The sequence below is a fragment of the Caretta caretta genome, chromosome 2 (assembly GCF_965140235.1).
Source record: "Caretta caretta isolate rCarCar2 chromosome 2, rCarCar1.hap1, whole genome shotgun sequence".
Lineage (NCBI taxonomy): Eukaryota > Metazoa > Chordata > Testudines > Cheloniidae > Caretta > Caretta caretta.
Window position 1 is genome coordinate 136,229,105 of NC_134207.1, and position 20,001 is coordinate 136,249,105.

The 20,001-nt window shown below is 42.0% G+C and overlaps 1 protein-coding gene across 5 annotated transcripts in view; it reads right to left on the reverse strand.

Moving 5' to 3' along the window:
* FBXL7 (F-box and leucine rich repeat protein 7) overlaps positions 1 to 20,001 on the reverse strand; it is a 325,721-nt gene that overhangs the window by 248,655 nt on the left and 57,065 nt on the right. For 4 of the 5 annotated variants that reach the window (XR_007355143.2, XR_012667085.1, XM_048839634.2 and 1 more), the window contains exon 2: positions 5,459 to 5,548. Coding sequence is in view for 2 of the 5 variants with exons in the window: in XM_048839632.2 (XP_048695589.1) it covers positions 5,459 to 5,548 (90 nt within the window). In the remaining 3 variants the exon portion in view is untranslated. Of the gene's footprint in view, positions 1 to 5,458; positions 5,549 to 20,001 lie in introns of those variants that run through there. The other variant, XM_048839635.2, reaches the window with a different exon arrangement.

The following is a 20,001-nucleotide window of genomic DNA, read 5'->3' on the forward strand; positions in this document are numbered from 1 at the left end:
TGATGATCACTTTAGATAAGCTATTACCAGCAGGACAGTGGGGTGGGAGGAGGTATTGTTTCATGATCTCTGTGTGTATATAAAGTCTGCTGCAGTTTCCACGGTATGCATCCGATGAAGTGAGCTGTAGCTCACGAAAGCTCATGCTCAAATAAATTGGTTAGTCTCTAAGGTGCCACAAGTACTCCTTTTCTTTTTGCGAATACAGACTAACACGGCTGTTACTCTGAAACCTAGCATTGCAAGTAGCACTCTAGAAAATCCTCTCTGCTCTTTTCATGTCCTCTTTTGTACGCACATATTCTCTGTAACAGAATGATCATTTTCATCTACTGCACTGAAGGTAATTTGTGGAGAATACCATGGATATGGATTCTTAAGAAAAATGCAGGCTGGAATTCAGAAGTTACCGCAAAAGAAAAATCTCCCCTTCTACCAAATTTCTTGTATAAATCAGCTATAGTAAAGCCAAATGAAACTGAATATTGCAAAAATAATTATAATTAGAAGTCAACCTCAACTGGTCCTTCTAAGAAAAATTAAAAAAAAAAAAATCACACTGCTATAGCATGATGTTTGGTTCCTGGGACAGGACACAGATGCAATGCATTTCAGTGGTTAAACCTTCCCTGAGAATATTTTTCTTTGCAGTCCTGGACTTCAAAATTGGTTTTACCGGCCTGGAAAAAATAAGCCATTGATGTGTTTGCTGGAACTTTCATAAATAGGAATGGTTGAAGGACTAAATAACACTGCCAGTAACACTGCTGCTTCCACATTACCAGTAACTATTACAAAATACACACAGATCAAACAGCATTCATCTCCCATTGGAAACTGAGTCAAGTTAACAACACTGATCCAGGCTGAAAAATCAAAAAGCAAAACTATTTTCTACAGGCTGCCCAAGAGCTACACTACAGCTGGATGCCAGGAACAAGCAGTGCAAGATTATTACAATAGACTCATATTAAGAGCCAAATTTTAAATGATATGATTGTTCAGCCAAGACTGTCTCTAGTAAACTGATAGTGTGGGGTTTTAGAGCATTTAAACAATCCATGACAAAAAGTTTCATCCTTTGGTTCCCAAAATAGAACCAGGGGTAGGGATATATAACATGTTCTTGAATTTCTTTAACTTTAATTGGTTAATGGTGAACAAATTTCAGCCAGCCTCTGGTATTGGGATGGAGGGAAGGAAATGCAATACATGCAGAGTTAGAGGATGGTGGCATACCAACAAGAGGAACTGTGCTACATTAAGCTGTGTGTATTCATGGCCTACAGTTATTCTGTTTCTGGATTAACAATACTGTGCCAATCCTACACAAAAGTGTTTAGGAGAGAGAGGGCCCAGGTATTTTTCCCCACCTTATACTCCTTATGCAAGGGGTGGGTTAAGTATAAGCTCTTGTGCTCAGAGATTTAGGACTAACTAGTATTGGCAGTAGTCTGAAAAGGAAACAGGAAAGAGCTAGGGTCATGCATCCCTCCCCTTTAATTCAGCAAGTAAAGCTACTCCGCTATGGAGACTAAGGTATGCTGTACCCCTTTGAGTGGTGGAGCATCAGCAGCAGCAATCTTCCCAATGCACCTGGGAGGTTGGCATGCATTTTGTCTCACTGGGTCACAAAAACTCTCATAGCTCCTACAGGTATGGTGCAGCTGTGCCACCATCCTCCACCACAGGGATGTGGCTTAAAAGCCACAATTTAGTTAGAGTTTTTCCAGATCTTGAATGCAGTATATGACCTTAAGCCTCACCATCAGTACCCATTCACAACAATGGCAATTCCATTGTTGTAAGCCATGTGTCATTCCATCTGGGGTTTGAGGAGATCTCATGAAGGTGAAAAAAAGAAAGACTTCATTTTGAAACTGCTATCCATTTGCTGTCCACATGCTGTGGTGGAATTACTATTATAGCACTAAATATCTGTACAGAGAACAGGTTTCAATGTTAAAGAAGTACATGAGATATAGACAGTATTTCCGTTTTGTGGAACTGTCCATTTGATTTGATGGCAAGATGACATGCTCTGAGGCTATTCTTGATGTTGCCTTGCCATTGCCCTGAACTGCCTGTAGTCATTTGCACCACTGCAAGGCGGAAGTAAAGTGTTCACATTGCTCTGGTGTGAAATACTACATAAGTTGTAGGGCAACAGTGAATCAGGCCCATAGATTTTTCTTCCTAGCTGTTTCATGGATATTCAGTGCTATAACTTCAGCAACAGCTTTGTACCAACAGCCTCAAAGGAAAGGAGGGAGAAAGAGAGCGCACAGCACAACTGGAAAGAATTAGGGTCAGTTTGCAAGGCTGGAATTCGGTTTGGGAGGCAGGGTAAGAATAGAAGGCCTGCAACTTCACATACTTAAGTTCCTTATTTCCTAACTCTACAGGGAGCATATAATTTAGCTGCCACTAGAGATGCAATGGTATTTTTAAAAAGCAGTCATCCAGTTATCTAGTGTAGCATTTTGCATACTGTTCGAGGTCAAGTGGAACAATTCCGCTGGCATCCCTTCATAACCTCCTCTCCATACATACATGCACATAGTCCTTTCATAGGACGATTTATGGTACTGTGAACTGTGCCTACTAGTAAGAGCAAAGGATAGAATTAGAAGTTCCCAGCTCTGCCATAGACTTACTGCATGAGCTGGCAAATCACTTGAAGCTCAAATACTATGGTGATGGGGGCCATGTAAAGTATAAAATACAGTCTGTTGTGGGTTAGGACTACTACACTGATTCTATGGAAGACTGAAGCACAGAGTATTCTAAAGATGAATTGACTAACAATAGTAAATGCTTTGTAAACAATAAAAAGGCACAACTACTACTGTTTGTACAATGCTGGACAATGGGGCTCCATTCTTGGCCGGTCCCTCGCCATTATTGTACTAGGTATTAATAATGAAATAATTGAAAGCATTCTCACAACCTAGAACCTTAAGTTTCCATTCAACCCGTAGGAAGGATGCATCTTGAGTCTCAGTGGGGACTTATTTCTGTTCTGTAGGGTGAATTCAACTGAACAGCACAGAGTTTTAAATGGTCCTGAGACCTGAAATGGCAATTTCAGTGTTTTGAGGTATATAGGATGAGTCCTTTAGCAGGGCACAACACTGGTATTTTGTGGGCTGACAATCACGAGGGAACAAGATATACAGGGAGATGAAAGCAGCACAGGCATACAAACACAAAATAAGCAGAGGTGTCCGCGTGCATTGCGTGTCGGGAAACACCCACAATCAGAGATAGGTTTACACAGTTTGAGGTAGTTTAAATAAGAAAACAAGATATAGAAAAAGCCTATGAGACTCCATTACCCTGAACTCCTTCCAAACCTTCATGACAATTCAGGAAATTCACTTGTCCGCTATTTTAGTTCTGCTGGGCCACAGTAACTCCTCTCGCTGCTGTGCGCTTGATTAATACAATCACGCTGAAAACTTCAGGGCCAGCATAGTAATCCACCAGCTATTTAAGGATTACACTGAAGGTGTGTAAAGCTGATAGACTTCAACGAGAAAATTTACATCATTCATTAGCTACACAATAATTTTAAAAGTTATTTTGAAATTATATGATGTTCCCCTGGTTATCCTTAAAGACATTTTGATTACTGAACACTTCAGTGTTTGCAGCTTTGATTAGTAATTTCTTTATTTCCCTGGATGTAGACAAGACCTTCATTTTTGCATCAAGGCATTTTTCTTGACAAAATTTATCTAAGGTGAAACTGGAACCTTAAAGGCTACCACCCACCATGAGAGGTAAAATCTATTGTTACTAGATATAGGCCTAAAGCAGGATTTGGATCCTGACTTAATTTCCCCACATTTCCTAATGTTTACACCCAGCTCTTGTTTTGGGACCATTTCCGGTAATTTGTATTTTGGGGTCCAATCACTCTTAAGTAAATGTATTGATTTTACTTTACTCTCCTCATTTGGGTATAGTAAAACCTCAGAGTTATGAACATAAGTTACAAACTGACCAGTCAATCACACGCCTCATTTGGAACTGGAAGTACACAGTCAGGCAGCAGAAGAGACAATACATACATACATGGCAAATACAGTACTGTACAGTGTAAATGTAAACTATTTAAAAAAGGGGGGGGGGGGGGAGTTTAAAAAAAATATTTGACAAGCTAAGGGAACTGTTTCTGTGCTTGTTTCATTTAAATTAAGATGGCTAAAGGCAGCATTTTTCTTCTGCATAGTAAAGTTTCAAAGCTGTATTAAGTCAACGTTCAGTTTTAAACTTCTGAAAGAACCACCATAACATTTTGTTCAGAGTTACGAACATCCTCCATTCCTGAGAAGTTCGTAACTCTGAGGTTCTACCGTTCTTAGAGTTTAAAGGTAAATAGCTGTAACCAGACAGCATTGTTTAATTGAATCCACACTTTTGTCTGTTTGCTTTTTTAAACCATTAAGGTGCGTCAGAAACGAAGGAAGGTAGAGAGTAATGACTGCTTGCAGCTTAAACTTTTCCTGCCATAACAAATTAAGAAGTTAGAATAATCTGTTCACTAGTTAACCAGATTACATACCATTAAGTGGACATCTTCATGTCTGAGTCATCAGCTAAACATACTGTCCAAAGATCAGATACTTTTTAGCCTGCATCATTAATCGTGGCAGATGGGTTTGGTGGTTCCTAATCAGCTACCAAGAGCATTATTGTAAGGTCTAGAGCCAATATTCTTGCGTCTTAACAAAATATGAAGCCAGCACTGCTTTTCCTTGAATCCTCACCAGTTACGAGATGTATTTTATTAACTTTGCATTCCCAGCAGGAAATATTGGTGGTTCCCCATACTATAGTTCCCTGAAATACATTTATAAACCAGGGATTTTGATAAGGTGTTCGTACAGACATAAAATCTTCCCTCTCCCACTAAGACACCAAAAAAGGCCATATCTTGAAGTTGACACATACCTTAATCACTCCAGGTGAAATACATCAGTCTGGCCAAATCACGGTCAACTCTCTCTGTCTATAACTGTATTTACTTTTAAATCCTTGGCACAAACTTCCAAGCACATCATTATATATTTATCATCACATGGCATTCATAGTAGAGCAATAAAATTAACTTAGAGCTCTACCCACTGTGTTTTCATGAAGTATTTTCCTTGGAAATAAGCTTGAAGTCTGATCACATCTATCTTAATACACAACAACCATCTCCCGTAATAAATGTCTTGAACAAATTCCTTTCAGCAACTCCCTTACACTTATGTTTTGCAGAACGGACTTAAACCCTTGCACAATTAATCGTACAAATGAAGATGTCTGAAAGAGGAGTTTCGTTTTAAATTTACAATGCTCCCAAGGAACCGTGGGGTAGGTTTGGGGACAGGGAGTTAATCTTCTGAAAATAGCCAACATTACGCATGGGGCGGGATAACCTAACTAATGAACACCAGGCGCTTACCTTCACTGGTAGCCGCATTCTTTTGGGCTTTGGTCGGTGTGTGATCTGTACTTGAACTCACGTCGGATGAGATGCTTGAGCTGCCTTTGCCTGCAAAAAAGCGTGGGGGAGAAACAGGGTGAATATTAACAGCAGAGGAGAAGAATCCTCAATATCAGACCTTGGGACAATGCCAAGTTCAGTGGCTGATGTTCAGTTTGTACCGGGAAGGGGCATGAGGTAAATGCATTATAGCCTACAGAATAAGCATCCTTTTAATTAGAGTTGCAAGTCTCACCTGCTTTGGGGAGGCTCCCATTGCAGATTTTCACAGCTCCATAATGAATTTAAAATTTTAATTTGTAATTAGCAGTTGCAAGAGAAGAACTGTATTTTCACTAAATATTACTAATGCAAAGGTAGCCCAAGTAAAGGAAAATAGGTATTGACCCTGCTTGGTGAATATGTGGATTAAATCAAAATTTCTAACAGACTGGTCTGTATCAGACTATCATCACTAAAAGCACAATAACCAGGGAGGGAGACCGCATGGTGTTGAACTTAAGGCCTTGCACTAAAACTCAGAAGATCTGGGTTCCATGCCCAGCTCTCTCACTGACTTTCAATGCAACATTGGGCACATGCCTTTATTATATTCACATTTCACAGATTGGGAAGTTGCTTAATTGCATAGCTGATTGACTAAACTTATGGTTTGTTATGAAAAATGTTCAAGAGACCCAATAACCAAACTTAACTAAAATTTATTGTCTAAAGACAAAAAAAAAAAAAAAAAAGAGTACAATATGAAAAGGAAATACACATACCCTTTTCTCCAGGAAGTAATTCTATTCTCTCAGCATATTTACCTTACACAGAAGGTACACCCACCCTCCCAAGACCACTTGTATTTGCAGGATGGTTCCTTACAAGTTAGAAATCATTTCATACATCACATAAGATCCAACCCCCCAGTTTGTACCAGCACTTTAACGTGTGGTTCTGCATACTAGCCTTCCAGGTCCTGTTCTGTGAAGCCATCTTTGCAGAATATTAATGTATTTTGCCTTTGATCTGTTTACTATCCACTTAGGCCAAATGCTGAGTTGTCCTGTTCCAAGATATTGTGGGATATAGCAGTGAACAAGAGCGAACAGCATTGTGGGGAAAACAATACAATTTAGCTGGCATAACTGCTCAACATTCATACATACAATATCCATACTGTGTGCTTAATACATATTAATGTAGTGTAAGTAATGCCTATGGCAAACATTGTCTGTTCCTTGTTTGTCAGAGTCTTACCTATCTTACAGGGGTCGGAGAGAATAAAATGCATTAATTGTGAGGTGTGTAGATACTATGGTTATGTGAAGCCATATAAACACCTAGACAGACAACTTAACTTTGGAAACATTGTTGGCAGCCTCAACAATCAATTCACATGGACACTGAATGATCTTCAGCCAGAGGCATGGTGCCTCCAGAGCAGGATTAAGGCACTTTGCCAGCATCCCAGGCTTGATCTGTTCCGAAGATGTATATGTTCACCCTCCATGTCCACTAAAACCACAGCTGTTAAATATTTCTTTAGTGTTGAACAACATACAAGGTAAAGAGTGTAGGTGACAGTTTATTGTTACTGGCTTAACATTTACCAAACAGCAATATCATCTGTTAACCAATGGTCTGTACACCAGAGGGTGAAGCTGTGGTATCTCTGATAGCACTCTGAGAAAACTGTTGCCAAAGACTGACATTTTGATGGCAACTATTGTACCTGGCAGCCTTATGATTACAGCAATCAATGGACTGTAAACCAACAGAAAACAATTTCCCAAACACCTACAAATAAAAGGGTTATGTTGGCAGACAAACTCCTCAAAATAGTTACTGTATTTCTTTTTCACATGGCTCAGAGTAATTAAAAAAACTCAAGTCAATGGATCATATCACCTAAACAGGAAAATAAATCAGTTTCTGTTTCCTTTCACCTTAACACATTGCTTGAAGTGACACAGCATTCTGGAACTAAGCACCATTTATTGTTGCTTTCTCTTGTTTTTTACTACAAGCCAGGACAATGCAATGCTACTTTGCATCAGCTTTGTTCATATCTCTTGCCACATTCCATTACACCAATGGTTTTCAGCCTGTGGTCCATGGACCCCTGGAGGCCTGAAAACTATGTCTAAGACTTCCAAAGGGGTCCACACCTTCATTTGAAATTTTTAGGGGTCCTCATATGGGAAAAAAAAAGTTGAAAGTCACTGCACTACACCAACACTCTTGGGTCCATCTGCACAGTTATGCTGTATTCTGATATAAAGTAAAAACAAAGAAAGAAGCTAGGGTGGGGAGGAAAAATTAACATAGGACAAAACTCGAGAGCTAGAACATAAAAGATTGAGTGCTGTTTCGGGTTGACACCTTTATAACTCCTGGTAATGACACCCACGAGGCCCCATCCCCATTCCGCCTCTTCCCCCAGCCCTGACCCCCTCACCCCCATCGCTTGCTGGATCGTCCCCAGGAGTCTGCCTGCAGGTAGGAGACGGCCCCAGCTGAGCAGGGGCTGGTGCAGGTTAACGATCCTGTCCCTCTCCCCACCCCATGGTAACCGCGGTTTTGGTTCAGGTGCCAGTTAGGGTTGCAAGGTCCCCTTTTTGACCAGACTTTCCAGTTGAAGACTGGGCACTTGGCAACCCTAAATGGCACCCAGACACAGAAGCCAAAAACCAGATGGGTGTCAATCCTAGTGTTCTTACCTTGTTTTTTGTCCGAGGACCCAAAAGTAGGAGAAAGAAATGTAATGGGAAACATCTAGGCTTATAAGAGGAGATAAGATTAGAGAGTGAAGGAAGATAAAAGGGGAGGGTTTTTAAATGGACAGTGTGGAATAGGGCGGTTACTTAAAAGAACAAACCAAATTTAATAGCAAGGTTGACACACAAAGAAAAGCAGAACTGAATCTCCACTGAGTTAGCACTATGGGGCCTGATTCAGTTTAGACGAGCATACCCTTCCCGAGACGATATCTACATTATAGCAAAGACTTTTCCTGCAAGCACAGACTGGTACTCACACTTGTTAAGTATTGCCAAGGAACAAGTTATGACTTTTCTACAGCCACAACTGTAAGTAACAAAGATCGACCAATCAGCAATGCATTTGATAGTTCTAAGGAAATGAAGGCTGTACAATACAGTTACATTTAAGAAGTGTTCTATAGCCCAAGTATATTACAATTACCTTCAGCAGAAGAATGTTAAGCAAAGCTGTTTAAAGTTATGGTGGGGTTTTTTTTAATAAAGTTACATTATATGCAGAAAACTAGCTGACACCATGTTTCTGTCACTTGAGTAAACCTATAATCATAGGAATGTTAGCAAGAGACTTTTCTGATCTGTTATTTCAATCAAGCATTCCTTAGGGTTCTGCATTAAAGTATGCCTGGTTTTCATAACATTTGGCTGTAAGGAGGTCTGCTCTTTTAAACGTACCACAGCAAAATGAGAATTTAACGTTTTTTTAATGGGAAATGACTGTTGAATATGCAAACCTAAGGGCCTTCTCAAACCAGGTACTGCCACTTATGCCTTAGGTCAGTCCCAGAGAAGCAGTCTCCTCCATAAAATTGCTCAAGTTGATACATTCCCTGATATGTGAGATGAGCTATGGAGTGGGGGCATATTAAGGGGCTAGGAAGAATTAAAAAGAAACACTTGAGCTAGTTGGGGGGAGGTAACCAAAAGTTTTCATCAGAGCCCATATTCTCACCAACAAGTGTGGTTGCCTTTAAACTTAAAAAAATATTAACCAAAAGTAACTTGGCTAGCACATCGCTTCAACTGCTCGGATGCAGGGACAAGGAAAGAATGGAAGTGTATGAAACCCACAGTCCTTTACAAGACCCTCCCAAGTTAATAGGCCTCCCAGCTTAGGTGTCAGGATTTGTGGTGGGAGAAATCAAGTTGTGCACAGAGTACAGAAGGTGTAGGGTTGCCAAGTTTTGTTTTGGGGGTGAAGGTTATATTTTATTTTTAAACACAAGCTTCAGGAAGAGACTGTAAGGTTTGGGATATTTCACTAGCAAGGACAAAACTCACCTCTAAAAGGAGAGCAGCATTTCCATAGAACATTGTCACATTCTGCTGCAACATAGAAACTGCAAGACTAAACTGATTAAGAGGCTAGCATGGCAAGCTGTGATTAACAGTACAATAATCCTTGGAACTATTTCTTCCAATGTGGTGAATTCTTTCACAGGGAAAGGAAATCAGTAACACAAACCATGGACAAGACACACTTACCAGCTGCATGTGTGCAACATAGACATTTGCATTGTTGGAGCACAAGGTCTTGTAGTGGGAGCAAAAGAACTGAGTTTTTCCATTAGTTGTCAATAGTAGTAAGACTTCTGTCCCCCTACAGGCACGCCACTGGAGCAGAACAACTGAGCAGGTAATAGCAATGTATTACTTAGGATAGATTTCAGAGTAGCAGCCGTGTTAGTCTGTATCCGCAAAAAGAAAAGGAGGACTTGTGGCACCTTAGAGACGAACACATTTATTTGAGCATAAGCTTTCATGAGCTACAGCTCATGAGCTGTAGCTCATGAAAGCTTATGCTCAAATAAATGTGTTCGTCTCTAAGGTGCCACAAGTCCTCCTTTTCTTTTTACTTAGGATAGTACGTTTCCGTAATGTTCTTGAAATCCCAGTCTATACTACCCACTTTAAATGCACTTTTAACATTGACAACAGTAAATTACTTGCACTATTGGAATTTAACAAATATTTTAACAGGTTAAAAAAAAAAGAAAAAAAAAACAATTATACAGAATGATTGTAGCCAGACACCAATTTTGCCATATTATTGTTCTGTTAATATTTTATAATTTCCCACAGAAGCACACAGTTTCAACAGAAAAGATGGTGCCCCAACTCCAGAACAGCCAATAGTCTAGTGCTAACAGAACTCACCAGGGCTGTAGCAGACCTGGTTCAAGTCCTTGCTCCAGAGCAGGTATTTGAACCCAGGTCTCCCTCATCCCGAGTGAGTTCCAGAATCCTGGGATTTGGGGTAGAAGGGAACCACCACTGCCTCTTCCACTTCGCGAATGGCAGCAGAGTCTCCTTTTGAATTTAGAGCCCCATCAAAAATGTTTTGGTACAAACTGTTCAGTGAATGAGGACATTAATTTACAAATCATTTTGCAGCAACTGAAATTGCAGTTTTCAGCAAATACACGATTAATCTGAAAAAATTTGCCCTTCTCCACTCACCCCAATAATTTTGCCATTCAGTGTCTTGTAGGCAGTGCTGGCTTGAGTTTTTGCTTCTCTAAGCAAATAAGAAAAATTCTGTCCCTCCCAAATAAACAGCCAATAAACATTTTGCTGCTCCTAATATTTTGGTGCCTTAGGCAGCTGTCTCACTCTGCCTCTGAGAAAACTGGCCCTGCTTATAAGCCTGGACTCGTAATGAGCAGCAGCAGCCACCACATGCCAACAATCATAAATTGTATCTATTAATTTAAAAACCAGAAACCAAACCAAACCAAACAAAAAAAGACAGTAAAAGTCCTACAGTCCGGAATAAATTATTTCAAAAGCAGCATTGGGAGGAGTCTATAACCGCAGAGAATTTCAATGAAACAGACAGCAGGCAAAAGCAGATTCTTACATGATGCCCTATCCCTCTCTCAATTAAAAATACGCATTGCATTAAGAGGAACCTTTGGATATTTCAACAAATATCCACTACCAGATTGTTACAGACCCTTACACAAGTTTACAGGGGGAAGCACACCATGACTGCAATCTGCACAAGAGCATGGCAAGTTGAGGAAATCTATCCAGTAACAGGAAACCACTAATTCCACACTTCTTGGTTGGAGAAAGGTGTGCTATTATCATCCACCAGGGGAAAATATTGAAGGTCTACCTTTGTACTACATTTTAACAAAAATACAGGATACTTTAAACAAAAAAAAGGAGTTGAGTTAAACAGGAAGACGACTGGATATCTGGCTCATTTTGGAATGACAAATGATCAGCGGTTTGATGTTTTCAAGCCAATAAGAATAGGCTTTATGATTACTATGGGACAAATTAGAACCTATTTTACAAAGTTGTGCAGGAAAATATGGAGACAGGTGTATGTTATGTGCACCACAGGTAGAAGTGAAGGGAAACAGCAGCCTCCACAGGAGCACTCCTCCCCCTCCCATGCAGGTGGGCAAAAAGGGCATTGAACTTTAGGCAAACAGTTTCAGACACCCCCTAACCTCCCCAAAAAAATGCACTTTCCACTGAAAAAACGTCAAAAAAAATTGCCAAGCTCTACTGGTAATTAGAGTCCAGATCATAGGATCTAGACTCACTGGAAAATATGTGATTTATAACACTGCAAACGAGGAACTGTTATCTATATCTTTACTACAGATTTGAATTTTTCTCGTCCAATATACCTAATAGATATGAACGATGATGCTTACCTGTAAATACCACTCTTTCCCTTTCTCCTAGATCAACATACATTCCTTGATCTTTCCCCAAATGCAGCTTAATTTTTCCTCTTAACACTTCAAAATATGGTTTTTAAAGCATGTATATAGATCAGATACAAATGTCTTTTCTACCTGTAATTTCTAATGATACACATTACACTGATCAGTCTCAATCTTTAAAACCCCTCGGATATCTTCTTGCACAGAGCGCTGCCCTACATGGGTGCTTTACTTTTAGAAGTGTTATTTTTATCAGTTTCTTTACAGTAACTGACAACCCACTGTAGTAGCTGGGCTTGAAGGAATATCTGGCTTCTATTTCTATAGAAGATGTACTTTGAATAAATGAATAAGTACAGTAAAACTGGTGTTGGACAACACACCATTGACTATCTTTTTCTAATATCAAAAAACAAAAACCACTTTGGAGTACATAATCTCCTTGGCATGAATGCAGATTTGGCTGGGTTACATTCCCTAACTATTGCTTAGTAGAATTCTACTTAATAAAGGAGGTGCCCTATAATCCTTTTCTTGAACTATCTGACCTATCTTGAACATACCTGAATTAAAGAGTAATATTTACATATTCATCCTACAATTCTACCATATAAAAAAAATCAACAGAAGTTCAGTTTAAGTAATATTTCAAGAGAGCTTTCATTTGTTCCTTTCTAACATGCACATGTCCCTTCTGTATCCTTTATAAATAAGGAAGCTTTAATTTTTTTATCCCGCTTTCAATGTTTATTGATTGAACCCACATCCTCATAATATTTATTGATTGCCATAAATTCTTCCCAAATTTGGCTACACAGAAGATTCTATTTGTTTGTGGTATTGGCACAATTCACAACAGATCCAAACAAATGCTTTAGTTAGTCCCTAAAGGAGTATACTCATTGTACCTAAACAACTTAGCCCTGGTCTACACTAGGAGTTGAGGTCGAATTTAGCAGAGTTAAATTGATTTAACCCTGCACCCGTCCACACAACGAAGCTCCCCCCCCCCCTCTTTTTTTTTTTGGACTTAAAGGGCTCTTAAAATCTATTTCCTTACTCCACCCCCGACAAGGGGATTAGCGCTGAAATCGGCCTTGCCGGGTCGAATTTGGGGTACTGTGGACACAATTAGACAGTATTGGCCTCCGTGAGCTATCCCAGAGTGCTCCATTGTGACCGCTCTGGACAGCACTTTCAACTCAGATGCACTGGCCAGGTAGACAGGAAAAGGTCCGCGAACTTTTGAATTTCAATTTCCTGTTTGGCCAGCGTGGCAAGCTGCAGGTGACCATGCAGAGCACATCAAATGAGGTGACCATGATGGAGTCCCAGAATCGCAATAGAGCTCCAGCATGGACCAAACGGGAGGTACGGGATCTGATCGCTGTATGGGAAGAAGAATCTGTGCTATCAGAACTACGTTCCAGTTTTCGAAATGCCAAAAAACATTTGTCAAAATCTCCCAGGGCATGAAGGACAGAGGCCATAACAGGAACCCGAAACAGTGCCGCGTGAAACTTAAACGAACTGAGGCAAGCCTACCAGAAAACCAGAGAGGCAAACGGCCTCTCCGGGTCAGAGCCCCAAACATGCCGCTTCTATGATGAGCTGCTCACCATTTTAGGGGGTTCAGCCACCATGACCCCAGCCATGTTGTCTGACTCCTCCAATGGAGGAGGCGGCAACACGGAAGCAGGTTTTGGGGATGAGGAAGATGAGGATGTAGATAGCTTACAGCAAGCAAGCGGAGAAACCAGTTTTCCCAACAGCCAGGAACTGTTTCTCACCCTGGACCTGGAACCAGTACCCCCCGAATCCACCCAAGGCTGCCTCCCAGACCCGCCAGGTAGAGAAGAAACCTCCAGTGAGTGTACCTTTTAAAATACTATACATGGTTTAAAAGCAAGCATGTTTAATGATTAATTTGCCCTGGCATTTGCAGCTCTCCTGGATGTACTCCCAGAAACCTTTTGCAAAGGCTTTGGGGAGGGCAAACTTATTTTATCCACCATGGTAGGACACTCCATCACTCCAGGCCAGTAGCATGTATTCAGGAATCATTGTACAACAAAGCATTGCAGTGTATGTTTGCTGGCGTTCAAACAACATCCGTTCTTTATCTCTCCGTTATCCTCAAGAGAGTGATATCATTCATGGTCACCTGGTTGAAATAGGGTGCTTTTCTTAAAGGGACATTCAGAGGTGCCCGTTCTTGCTGGGCTGTTTGCCTGTGGCTGAACAGAAATGTTCCCTGCTGTTAGCCACAGGGAAGGGGGAGGGGCTAGCCATGCGCTGGGGGGAGGCAAAATGCGACCTTGTAACAAAAGCACATGTGCTATGTATGTAATGTTAACAGCAAGGTTTACTGTGAAAGGGTACCCATTGTTCTATAAAATGTGTCTTTTTAAATACCACTGTCCCTCTTTTTTCCTCCACCAGCTGCATGTGTTTCAAGAATCACAGGATCTTCTCCTTCCCAGAGGCTAGCAAAGCTCGGAAGGCGAAAAAAATGCACTCGATGAAATGTTCTCTGACCTCATGCTGTCCTCCCACACTGACAGAGCACAGACAAATGCGTAGAGGCAGACAATGTCAGAGTGCAGGAAAGCACAAAATGACCGGGAGGAACGGTGGCAGGCTGAAGAGAGGGCTGAAGCTGAAAGGTGGCAGCAGTGTGATGAGAGGAGGCAGGACTCAATGCTGAGGCTGCTGGAGGATCAAACTAATATGCTCCAGCGTATGGTTGAGCTGCAGGAAAGGCAGCAGGAGCACAGACTGCTGCTAAGCCCCTGTATAACCAACCGCCGTCCTCCCCAAGTTCCATAGCCTCCTCTCCCAGACGCCCAAGAACATGGTGGGGGGGGCCTCCGGCCAACTAGCCACTCCACCACAGAGGATTGCCCAAAACACAGAAGGCTGGCATTCAATAAGTTTTAAACTTTTAAAGTGCTGTGTGGCCTTGTCCTTCCCTCCTCCACCATCCCTCCTGGTGCTTCTCTCCTCCTCCACCCCTCTGGGCTACCTTGGTAGTCATCCCCCTATTTGTGTGATAAATTAATAAAGAATGCATGAATATGAAGCAACAATGACTTTATTGCCTCTGCAAGCGGTGATCGAAGGGAGTGGGGGAGGGTGGTTAGCTTACAGGGAAGTAGAGTGAACCAAGGGGTGGGGGGTTTCATCAAGGAGAAACAAACAGAACTTTCACACTGTAGCCTGGCCAGTCATGAAACTGGTTTTCAAAGCTTCTCTGATGCGCACCGCACCCTGCTGTGCTCTTCTAACCACCCTGGTGTCTGGCTGTGCGTAACCAGCGGCCAGGTGATTTGCCTCAACCTCCCACCCCACCATAAACGTCTCCCCCTTACTCTCACAGAGATTGTGGAGCACACAGCAAGCAGTAACAACAGTGGGAATATTGGTTTCTCTGACGTCTAACCGAGTCAGTAAACTGCGCCAGCACGCTTTTAAACGTTCAAATGCACATTCTACCATCATTCTGCACTTGCTCAGCCTGTAGTTGAACAGCTCCTGACTACTGTCCAGGCTGCCTGCGTACGGCTTCATGAGCCATGGCATTAAGGGGTAGGCTGGGTCCCCAAGGATAACTATAGGCATTTCAACATCCCCAACAGTTATCTTTTGGTCTGGGAATAAAGTCCCTTCCTGCAGCTTTTGAAACAGACCAGAGTTCCTGAAGATGTGAGCATCATGTACCTCTCCTGGCCATCCCACCTTGATGTTGGTGGAACGTCCCTTGTGATCCACCAGTGCTTGCAGCACTACTGAAAAGTGCCCCTTGCGGTTTATGTACTCGTCGGCTTGGTGCTCTGGTGCCAAGATAGGGATATGGGTTCCGTCTATGGCCCCACCACAGTTAGGGAATCCCATTGCAGCAAAGCCATCCACTGGGACTTGCAGATTACCCAGGGTCACTACCCTAGATATCAGCAGATCTTTGGTTGTGTTGGCTACTTGCATCACAGCAGCCCCCACAACAGATTTGTCCACTCCAAATTGATTCCCAACTGACTGGTAGCTGTCTGGCATTGCAAGATTCCACAGGGCTATTGCCACTCGCTTCTCAACTGAGGGCTGCTCTCATCTTGGTATTCATGCACTTCAGGGCAGGGGAAAGCAAGTCACAAAGTTCCATGAAAGTGCCCTTACGCATGCGAAAGTTTCGCAGCCACTGGGAATCGTCCCTGACCTGCAACACTATGCGGTCCCACCAGTCTGTGCTTGTTTCCCGAGCCCAGAATCAGCGTTCCACCGCATGAACCTTCCCCATTAGCACCATGATGCTCACATTGCCAGGGCCCATGCTTTGAGAGAAGTCTGTGTCCATGTCCTCATCACTTTCGTCACCGCGCTGACGTCACCTACTTGCCCAGTTTCGCTTTGCCAGGTTCTGGTGCTGTACATACTGCTGGATAACGCGTGTGGTGTTTAATGTGCTCCTAATTGCCAAAGTGATCTGAGCGGGCTCCATGCTTGCCGTGGTATGGCGTCTGCACAGAAAAAACGCGTGGAACGATTGTCTGCCGTTGCCCTGATGGAGGGAGGGGCGACTGACGACATGGCTTACAGGGTTGGCTTACAGGGAATTAAAATCAACAAAGGGGGTAGCTTTGCAAGAAACGGAATGGCCCTCTCAAGGATAGAACTCAAAACTGGGTTTAGCAGGCCATTGATTTCATGGAGGGAGGGAGGAGGAAATGAATACAAAACAAATCTGGTCTATTTCTTGTTTTGAGCCACTTCATTTATCTTTATACATCTTGCTGGCAGCAGACTGTGCAGTAAGACCACTAGCCATCGTCATCTCCTGGGTGCTCAGCAGAAAATGGTGCAGTATGACTACTGGCCATCGTCTTCTGCTGGCTGCTGATTAAAAGACAGTGCACTGTCGGTAGGATTCAATCGTCATGAGACAAAACTTAAAAGGGAAATGACCTGGCTGAGTCACTCCCATGTTTGCCCAGGCACCCCGACCTCACTGAGGTCAGTTAAAAGAGCACCCTGGACTATGTCGACCACGGCTACCAGTCATACTGCACTGTCTGCTGCCAAAAGGCAATCAACTGCTGCTGTGTAGCAATGCAGTACCGTATCTGCCAGCACCCAGGAGACATACAGTGACGGTTAGCTGAGCGGGCTCCATGCTTGCCATGGTATGGAATCTGCACAGGTAACTCAAGAAAAAAAAGGCACAAAACGAATGTCTGCCCTTGCTTTCACGGAAGGACAGAGGGAAGGGGGGCCTGACTATATGTACTCAGAACCACCTGCGACAATGTTTTAGCCCCTTCAGGCATTGGGATTTCTACCCAGAATTCAAATGAGCGGCGGAGACTGCGGGAACTGTGGGATAGCTACCCACTGTGCAATGCTCCAGAAGTCGACGGTTGCCTCGGTACTGTGGACACACTCCACCGACTACATGCACTTAGAGCATTTGTGTGGGGACACACACAATCTACTGTATAAAAACGCTTTCTACAAAACCGATTTCCATAAATTCAACCTAATTCCGTAGTGTAGACATACCCAAAGACTAAGCCCTGGTCTACACTGGCGGGGGAGAGGAGAGGGAGAAATCTATCTAAATTATGCAACTTCAGCTGTGTGAATAATATAGCTAGCTGAAATCGACGTACTTAGATCGACTTACCATGGTGTTTTCACAGTGTTGAGTCGACTGCTGCTGCTCCCCGTCGACTCTGCCTGCGCCTCTCGCAGCACTGGAGTACAGGAATCAATGGGATAGCACTCGTGGGTAGTTTTATTGCATTTAGACTAAACGCGATAAATCAATCCCCGCTGGCTAGATCGCTGCCCGCCGATCTGGCGGGTAGTGAAGACATACCCTAAATGGTTTCAGTTCAGAAGGCATCATAGCATACTTACACTTTAAAGAATCGAAAGAAACCAAGATGTACAAAAAGTTAGTGGACCACCTTAGAAGGCCACAAATTAGACGACACTATTTCAGTAGCAATAAGAACCCGAAGTTTAGGGAACTAAACCAAATGTTTATACCCATCCTTTATGTAAATTACTTGAATGAATATCCTTATTTAGTCCCTTTCTGTGACCAAAATAAGGTCAACTTCATGAAAAAACTCATACAGATACAGACAGACATCATCTTCCTTTCCAAATGCAAACAGATGGACATCATACCAAAAGGACTGAAGGTAAAAAAATCCATTATAATCTACATACCACAGAGACTATGTTGACAGCTTGTGCCGCACACTCTCAAAGGCATGCATCCGATGAAGTGAGCTGTAGCTCACGAAAGTTTATGCTCAAATAAATTTGTTAGTCTCTAAGGTGCCACACAAGTATTCCTTTTTTTGTGCTTGTGAAGTCACTTGTTCATTATGCAGAATGAGAAAGCAGAAATCATAACCTGGGGTTACACTCTCAGGTCTGGATTATTTCATCTAAAAACCCAGCCTTACTATGACTAAGATCCAGTCCCTCACACTAGTCCTCGTACTAATAAATAGGCCTCTTATTAAAGCAAAGCCAGAAATCCCAATTATTTGTGTTCCCCTACTTAAACCTTATTAAACTATAAGTATTATACAACATTGTGGCACTATACTTGCAGCCAGTTAAATTTATACATGAGATTGTGGAAGTCAAGAGATGGTGGATTGGTGCTCATTTTCCCTTTTCACTGATTGTGCTTTGGCACTTTCTGCCTCAATTCAGTAATTTTCAAAAAGCCCAGTCGCTTACACCATCATAGCCAACATCAACTTTGACAGTTCATAACTGAGCTCATGTGGCAGAGCCTATCTCAGACAGACACATTTAAGGGTCTCCTATTTTCCAGCCATTTGGGTTGTCCACCAGCACACCCATGACTATAGTCATGTCTGTCCTTCACTCCTCCTATGTTTGCAGTATCAACTCCTGCTGGGAACAGTAACTGAGCTGAAAGCTGACAGCTGAGCAAAGATCTGGTGATTACACAGAGAGACATGCTCTTGGGTAATGACCCAAATCAATCAGCTGATTTCTTCCTGGAACCTGGTACGCTCTGAAAAAGTGTACATGCTTGTGTATGTGCTTTAAAGATAGTCAGAGTAGGTGTCTCCTTGTCACGTAATAAATTCCAATGCAGATTGTCATGAAGTAGCTTTGAAAGTGAACAAAGTTACTGTTGTAGACTGAAGCACTGTACATGGGTCTACCATAGTTAATGGTTTCATACTGCCTTCCAAGTTCTAGCTATGTACAGATAAAAAGTGAGACCAAGTGGACAAGCCTCTTGAATTGCACTCAGTCTATACAGTTTATCATAAATACAGGAGTTAATGTTTTAGAGAGATTTAGGAACGTTAATCAGATCCCAGGGCTAATATAATTCATAAGAAAGTAAGTTAAATCGTTAACTACTATAGATAGATTCATTAGCAAGACGACCTTGGTGAATTGGTGTGTAAGTAATAGACGGAGTTGTCTGGTACTCTAGCTTTGGATTGTTTTTGCTGTTGTGTTAGTACATCGCCAGAATTGATAACCAACTGGCACAAACAAGGCCCTATTATGAGGGACTTAAAAATATCTAAACAAAGTCATCTTCCCAGAATAACGGTGGCTAAATATCAGTGTCATTTTCTATTGTGGCTGTGTTATTTGATTCTTAAGACCTGGATGGACTGAACAATTTTCTAGTTTCTTAGCAAAATCATAGTCCAATACTTTTGCCTTATTATATCCTATACTCTTAGGAAGAAAAGGAGTACTTGTGGCACCTTAGACACTAACCAATTTATTTGAGCAGAAGCTTTCATGAGCTACAGCTCACTTCATCGGATGCTGTAGCTCACGAAAGCTTCTGCTCAAATAAATTGGTTAGTCTCTAAGGTGCCACAAGTACTCCTTTTCTTTTTGCGAATACAGACTAACACGGCTGCTACTCTGAAACCTATACTTTTAGTTGCTATTAAGGATAGTTAATAAATCTATTAAATTAAATTCAGCTGCAGTTCTTTTCTCTAGCTAGGCAATGAAAATCCAAAAAAAC